Here is a 7,776-nt window from a genome sequence, read left to right as displayed (position 1 = left end):
TCTATCTGCCCAAGCAAAACCATTTTTGATGGGGCAAAAGTAGGATCTGACTCCTTGAATATCAGGGATGCGAAGACTGGTGGCTCCCTTCTGGAGCAGATGTAGGACACCAGATGTCCTAGTGCTCCGCTCCAGCATCTATCTGCCCATTACCAGTATGACTACCCTGCCTCGGAAAGCAAGGTACCAGCTGCATCTCTTCCATATCAGCTTCCCCTGGTAAGGGTACATCACAGCAATGCTGCTCCCTGCATACACATCCTGCCCCACTCACCCCATGGAAACATGCAGTTCTGCCACACCACACAGCATTAACCCTGCACCATTTGCTGCCAGTCACCCTCACCCTGCAGCACCTGCCCATGAGCTGCCAGGAGTGCTGGTCTGTTAGAGCTCTCCTGCCTGGCCTGTGATACACTACATAAAATGCTTTTCATTGCCACAACTGAAATGCCAGATGAAAGTAACTGTAGTGTGAATCTGCAGCAGGGAAGAATTTATTTGGGTCTGGGTAAGAAAATAAGTGACTCGTTGGTTACCTGATCTCTTGTTATGCCCTGACTTGTTTACAGAAACAGGCCAGCAAGCTAAATACTTCACTCCAGGCATCAGAGGCAGTTTGAGTTGCAAAAAGGAATCAAGGAGATGTGACAGAAGACAAGACCTTGGCACAAACTCACGGGGACTGGAGATCTGTTATCAAGTTAATTTTTACACTTAACCTTTGAAACTTTAAAAGTAAACAAGCAGTAAGGAAGGTTCTTTCTCCTTCCTAGGAGATAGACTATTTTAAAATCACTGTAGCCCTGTGTCCAAGCCTCAGCTGATTCAAGCTGTTACAGCACTGTAGCCATCACTGCAGCCAAATCCACCTTACAGCTAAGATGCCAGCCTTGGCTGGCTTATAATTACATTGCATATAATTATATGGGGATAAAGAAATGCTCAGGTTGAGAAGCAGCAGTAGTTTCTAGTCAACTATGTTGTTTGAAGCCCTTTTTCTATCTAGTTCAGTCAAGACCTGAGGTCAGCAGATTTGAAAATTCAGATTTCTCTTACATCTCTTCACCTGGAAGCTTCCACATGAGTTTTGGGACTGTAAAATGCAAGATTTTAAAGAACGTATGATCCAGCACGATAGAAATATCATAATTTATTCTGTTTGTATAAAAAAGTTAATCATGTAACAAAACTATGTCTTCATAAGAAGAAATATATTATTTCACATCATAAATAAATCAAACATACAACCCTTGGCAACTCAAAAAAGCACTCGCCTGGTGCTTTCACGTCAGTGCTTGGGAAACAAGAAGAGCTGACATATATACACACAGGATTACAGTACCAAAAAATACTGAGGTATTTTGTTTTTCTACAAATGAAACTATGTTTGTGAAGGCAAAAAAACAATGCACTAATGTAAAAATAAATAAATAGGACTGTCATAAAAAGGGACAGCATCAGTTTTGCTCAAAGTGTCCAGGAATGGGAATACTGGTGAGCATGCTACTAAACGTGGAGCAGGCTTAGGACAGACAAACAAGGAGGAACAGCTCAGGAAGAAACAGTGTCCTTCAATCTCTGCGTAGACATCCAGGTATTGGCTTTAAAAGTCAGCAGAAAAGTCACTAACACCTCGTTCTCTGGCATCAGGTAAGCTCCTCTCCATTTATGACACTCTTCTGGGATGCATGGATGGTTCCCCACAAAACGCAAGCGTCTGATGACACTGTCCCTGTAGTTATTGCACATCTGAGACAGTAAGTCTGAGTTCTGACCATATTTTCACCTGCTTTTCAGCAGCTTGGGGAAGTGGTGATGGGGCTCTGAAGATAGCTTAAAGCACTGGATGAGGTGTGAACAGGGATGGAGACTGGAAAGTTAAAGACCGTGGTGGTTGATGCTCCTCTGTCCAATACTGACATAGCAGGGCTACCAGCTTCTGCTGAGCAGTTGGGGGCAAGGACCTGCGATTCAAACTGAAGCAGCTGTCCCATGAAGCTGAAGTTTGGGGAGATGATGCTTCTTCTCTGCTTCACAAACTCAAAGGCTTCATCCAGTTTGACTCTGTTGGTCCTCATGAGATAAGCAAGGCAGATGGTTGCTGACCGGGAGATGCCAGCCTGGCAGTGCACAAATACCCTTCCTCCATCATTTTTAACAGAGTCTGAAAGAATTAAAATACACAGTTAGCAAACGAGTCCCACTGCTTCCAGAGGTGGGAAAGCACAGGCTGCTGGTTTACATTTCTTTAATCCATCCCTCCCTTAGCCCAATAGGTGTACCCAGAGCTTCTGAGACAAAGGGAGCCTTTGTCCTGAGGGAACCAGCAGTCTAGCTATTTTCATTCTGGGCTCCAATTCCAATTATACTAATAGCTCCTCCAGGTCACTTTAGCAGTCTTACAAGATTACTTTAATACTCATCCGCTTAAATTCACTAGCTCTTTTCTGTAAGACCAGTGTCTCTTGATTTAAGATTTCAAACAGCTTTGTGAAGCTAAGATTATTACTCTGAATAGAATCAAATTAACAGAAATGCTCCCCAAGTATATGTCCCCGATGGAGTGACATTCCCCAGTCTCAGTTGTAGATTTTACTGGGGAAAACAAGACCCAAAAGCCACTTCCCAGGGCACACTACCCCAGAAAAATAACAGACTGTAAAGAAAGCTCATTTACCTATGAAATCAATCGCCTCGTTAAACCAGGAGCTGATATCTGCCTTGTGGTTGTCCTCCACGGGGATGCTTTTATATTGGTAGTGCCCTTCGAAGTGGTTGGGACAGTTCGCTGAGACGTTGATTAATGCCGTGATCCCCAAAGCATCCAGCATGTCTTTTCGGGAGGCATGGTAAGCGCTGCCCAAGTAGAGGAACGGCAGGATTTCCACCGGCCCACCCTACAACAGAAAGGACACGCAACCGGTTAACCTCACTCGGCAGTTTCCGAAGAGCCTCCCTGCCTCTCGCCCCACAAAAGCAGGGGGCTGCCTCCTCGCCACGTAGCGCCCGCCCGGTTCCAAGTCTCGCACCCACCCTGCGGGCCCGTCCCCGCTCACCTGGTCGTAGAGCGGGGTGCCGCAGGAGCTGCACCCCGAGTCGGCGCTGCCGGGCGCGCTGCTGGCGCTCAGGGGCAGGCTGAGCCCCGTGGGGGCGGCCGGCTTGGTGCAGAGCTCGGAGCAGGCGGAGGAGAAAGCTTCGTAACCTCCTGCGGGGGCAGAGGGGAGAGAGAGGCGGCGGGTGAGCGCTGCGCGGCCGGGGGGCGAGCGGAGCCCCGCGGGCATTGCGGCCGGGCCGGCTGCGCCCCCCCCGTCGGGGGCCGGTGCGGTCCCGGGGCCACTCACCCTTGAGGAAGCAGATGCGGGCGCCGCGGGCCTCCCTGCAGAGGGTGCCGAGGGCCAGCAGCAGCGTGCTGTCGCGCTTGGGCAGCTCCAGGTCGGCGCTGCGCTCGTCCAGCAGCACCACGGTGTGGACCAGCCCCTGGCGCAGGCGGGCGCGGAGCTCCTCGTTGGGAACGACGTGCTCCAGGGCCAGGGCGCCCTTGGCGCGGCGGCGGACGATGGTGCTGAGGCGGACGTTGCAGGAACCGCGGATGTGAGCGGCGTTGAAAGAGAAGAAGGAGCGGCAGTCGAGGACAAGGCACTGCGCAGCGCGCTCCTGCAGCAGCCCCCGCAGCGCCTCGCACTCCAGGGCGCACACCCGCAGGTTCACCATGGCGGCTCCAGCCGGGGCGGGGGGGAACAGGGAGGAGCGGTCGGTGCCGGTGGTGTTGGAGGTGTTGGAGGTGTCGGTTGTGCCGGTGTCCCGCGGACGCACAGCACCGCACAACCCAGTCCAGCCCTGCACGCCCGCGCCCGCTTTAAATAGGGCCGCACCAGCTTTTTTCTCAATGGGGCCGCGTCACGTGGGCGCCCGCGAAGACGTCACCTGGCGGCGCGCCAGCACGGGCGCGGCCAGCCCCGCCGGCATGACGTCATGTGCCGCGGGGCCGCCGAAGCGCGCCCGTGCAGGCACAGGGACGAGCTGCTATGTATACGTACACACACCCCCACATGTGCATCCCCACACATGTACATACACACGCATACACACCTGCACGCACCTATACATGCAAGCACATACAGTCGGGTACTAAACACCCAAACACATACATATATACATATCCACATATGTAAATAGATGTGCGCATATGCACACACAAGCTCTTACCTACACACACATCTATATATATATATATATAGATGCACATACACATGAGCACACACAGGCGCTGACGTACACACGCACTTGCCTACAGACATGCATATACATGCATACACACTTATATACATACATATATGAATACACACATGAACATATGCGTGTATGTGCATACACATACCTATATATTTGCATACATTTATCCATACATACCCATACGCATACATACATGCACACACATACACAGACAGGTACACCCATATGCGCCCATATGCACACATCTACAAACACACATACACACACACACCCCAAAACACACACCACCCCCACGCCCCACAGGTGCTGTGGAGCTGGGCCGCCTCGCACCCAGCTGTGCCCCATCCCCTGCCCCACAGCTCCAGGCCTGCCTGGCGCTGGGGCAGCCTTCGTCCATCTGTCTGTCCCCAGCACTGGCTGCTCCCCCCTTTCCCACAGAAATCAGGGCCTGCTGGGGGCAGGTAGCTGCTGGAGCAGCACCGCGGGAGGATGTGGAGCCACGGGTGCGGGCATGCATATTCTTCTAAAATATGCATATAAAGAGACAAGCATACACATACATATATTTGTATTCATGCATAGACATATATACATGTGCAGACATATCTACACATAAATATATATGTGTATACATATATTTGTGTATATATTTATAACATACACAGATATTTGAGAGCTGTTCCCATCATGTTTTGCATGTAAGGAAAAAGATGTAGTAGACCTGTGGCCCGTACAAAGTTCATTTTCCATACAGCGAACACCCCCAGGAGTTGGGGCTGCCCAGTAACTGGCAGTGGAGCGGTGGGAGCTTTCTTTTCCTCCCCCCCTTGGTAGTTCATCAGCATTTCCCAAAAGTTTTCTTTTCCCCATGGGTGACCAACTTCCACCATAACACTCGTGTGTTTCTTACTCAGCGCTTCCAGTCAGCGCCACTTCCACTTCCCCTGCCTCCTCGCAATGCCTCCCTGCGATGCTTCCCCCGTCCCGCTGCCTCCCCAGCCCCGTCTTCCCAGCTGCTCATTGCCTCTAGCCACCAGTGCCCCCCCCAGCACCTCCTCCCACTTTGGCCCTTTTCCCCCCAACCCTTTCCCAGCGATTCCCTCTTCCCTCCTGCACTGCCAGCCCCAGCTGCGCCGCTCCTTCCTAGCCCCTTTCAGAGGTTTTGTTTTCCTTTCCTCTGCTGCTCCTTTCAGAGGCGGCCTCTCCACACACCCTTTGCCCCAGGGCTACTCTCCCACCCTCCTACCCCACCAGCCTCGTGGGCTGCCAACCATGAGTCTCCAAATTTTCCAGCTTCTCCCTCACTGATGTCTCCCAGTCCCCTCAGACCTTCTAAACCCAGCTGGGCTCCATATCTGGCCGAGAGCTCCAGGGCTTTCCAGGCTCTTGCAGGTGGCCAGGAGGAGGGGACATGGGGGAGGGCATGGGCAGGCACGTGCCAGCTCCAGCTCACCCACTTATTGCAGGATTGTCTCTGCTCTGCTGAGCAGTGGGGTTTTTGCCAGAACGGCAGTCTCAAAGCAAATCTGTTTTTTCAACATGTTCCTTAAAAATAAACACAGGATTGCACTTTTCATTCCATTTATATGTTGTTGTTCTTCTAACAGCAGGTTGGAAACAGATTGCAAGTGAAGTGCTCATATACTTCAGTGCTGGGAAATTACTGCACTCAACCACACCGTCGCCCACACCATTACTGGGACCCCTCAGCTGTCCACAGTCGATCGCTCAGTGTGAATTGCAGGGCTCGGCAATTGGGGGGTGACATGCGTCCTTCTGCACCACGAGCACATGGGAGACGGGCAGGGAGCATGGGCCGCGCCGCAGGTGGCAGCAGACCTGCCTGTCCTCCTCTGATGCGTTCTGAGCCAGCTCCTTGCAAGACAAGATATCACTGTGACACCATGCCTTGGCCAAGCTCTGGTGACCTTGGACGCCATGCATCAAACACCAACCTACCCAGATTTTTCTAAGGAGCTGAACAGCAGGAATTATCAATGATCAATTGCTTGCCAGCTTTTTGCAGCAGAAACCAGTATAGCAGATGGCCACAAGACAGGTCTTCATTCATCACCTTTTCCTAGAGAAATTTTCATCCTTGTGATATGGACCTCCAATGTTGACCTTTCTGTAAGCTTATACCCAGGGATCACTTCACTTTACTCCTCTGGAGTGTGATGCAGGAGCTATTTAAGGCACCACTGGGCAGGAGCACAGGAGAGATAAGGACTCTGCTCAGCCTAAGCAGAGGAGCCCTACAGGGTTTGGAGCTGGGAACGTCCTTCTCCCAGGGGACTTGATTGGGATTTTGCATTCCTCCAACCAGCCCAAAGCCTTGTGTGTTCCAGGAGCAGAAGCGTGGGTTGGGAGGCTTAACATGAATGCTTTAATGGTAAGCAGGATTTTTAATGGTGCTATGTCACTAGTGCCTTGTTAGTGGGAACAGCCAGCCCTGGCTCACAGGTGCAGACATCCCTATGCCACTGACAGTCTTTTCTCTTGTTGTCCTAAGCTCTTCTCAGTGTCCCACACAGAAAACAAAGATAAAAGACTGAGATTTTTTTCCCCAGTTTGGTAACTTCAACTTTTCCTAGGTTTCAAGAAGTCACCATGCCTGACGCCTGCACAGCTAAGTGAGAATGTGCTCTCAGTGACAACCACCTTTCCAGTTGTGGTGTTAACCAACATCACGCAAATATTAAATGTGGACCGGACACTGTAGGCCCAATACCTTCCCTGCTCTGAGACAGTGCAGGGAAGACATCCAGCTGAGGCCTTTGTGCAAAGGGAATTTACCTCCACAACAATGATAATTGCTCTTCTATGGACTTATGTAACTATGAGACTTTTGAATCTGCTGTTGCTTACACCCAGTGCAAATCAGGAAGAAAAAAATTCATCACATGTGGCAGTGTGTACTTAATCACTTAGAATCCTGGACTAGCTATTTCCTTGCTTTACTTTGTTTTCTTTTGTTAAATAAACCTGCCATAAGAATGAAATAAAGGAAAATACAAAACAGGGCTGAAGTGGTTTTTAGGAGCTCACTCTGACCTGAATGACTTTCTTAAGGGTTAGATTTCCTGCCTTAACAAAAGCCAGGAAATACAAAATTAACCCCTTCCTCCAGAACAATCCGTGTTTGCACTCGGACCACAATGTCATTGTAAGGGTAATAATAGAACCAAGAGCATGAAGTGTAGGGGTGGGAGGTGATGCCTGGATTTGAGCAGATGGGACCCTCTGCCAGCATTCGGCCCCCTTTATCCCTGGGGCTTTAACATTTCCCATGTCGCTCCGCCAAAACATGTACAAGTCCATAACAACACGAGAGCCCCATGAGTGTGAGCCCTCACTCATGGCATTAGGGACTTCTTGAGAAAATGACTTCATGGCAATTTCATCATGTCTCAGCTGAGTGTGTTGTCTTTGTCTCAGCGGGATGAGAGACCTGGCTGGCTTTCACCAGAGGCTGCGGGTCTCCAAGTGTAACCTGGTTGATGTTTATCTCAGAGGGTAGTAGAGGGCTGCAGACAGCTT

General features: G+C 50.7%; 1 protein-coding gene and 1 long non-coding RNA gene across 2 annotated transcripts; one reads left to right on the top strand and one right to left on the bottom strand.

Annotated features, from left to right (window-relative positions):
• Positions 1-1,133: 1,133 nt before the first annotated feature.
• On the bottom strand, positions 1,134-3,860 carry DUSP1 (dual specificity phosphatase 1). Its single transcript, XM_064458718.1, has 4 exons — positions 3,345-3,860; positions 3,060-3,208; positions 2,681-2,900; positions 1,134-2,167 (listed from the first exon to the last, which is right to left on the bottom strand). Exons 1-4 carry the CDS (start codon positions 3,712-3,714, stop codon positions 1,797-1,799), a joined length of 1,110 nt encoding a protein of 369 aa, XP_064314788.1. The 5' UTR covers positions 3,715-3,860; the 3' UTR covers positions 1,134-1,796.
• Positions 3,861-4,263: 403 nt separating this feature from the next.
• On the top strand, positions 4,264-7,257 carry LOC135314692 (uncharacterized). Its single transcript, XR_010374178.1, has 2 exons — positions 4,264-6,366; positions 6,831-7,257. It is a non-coding gene; the product is annotated as an uncharacterized LOC135314692 (long non-coding RNA).
• Positions 7,258-7,776: the final 519 nt, after the last annotated feature.

This window comes from Phalacrocorax carbo, chromosome 8 (genome assembly GCF_963921805.1).
Source record: "Phalacrocorax carbo chromosome 8, bPhaCar2.1, whole genome shotgun sequence".
NCBI lineage: Eukaryota > Metazoa > Chordata > Aves > Suliformes > Phalacrocoracidae > Phalacrocorax > Phalacrocorax carbo.
Note: the sequence above shows the minus strand (reverse complement) of the source record. Positions and strands in the feature narration are given on the sequence as shown.

Excerpts from the sequence above, each read along its gene's own strand:
- DUSP1 (XM_064458718.1), bottom strand. The coding sequence starts at position 3,714 with ATGGTGAACCTGCGGGTGTGCGCCCTGGAGTGCGAGGCGCTGCGGGGG. Across the intron at positions 3,209-3,344 it reads CCGCATCTGCTTCCTCAAGG|GAGGTTACGAAGCTTTCTCC; the intron begins GTGAGTGGCCCC and ends CTGCCCCCGCAG. Across the intron at positions 2,168-2,680 it reads CGAGGCGATTGATTTCATAG|ACTCTGTTAAAAATGATGGA; the intron begins GTAAATGAGCTT and ends TAATTCTTTCAG.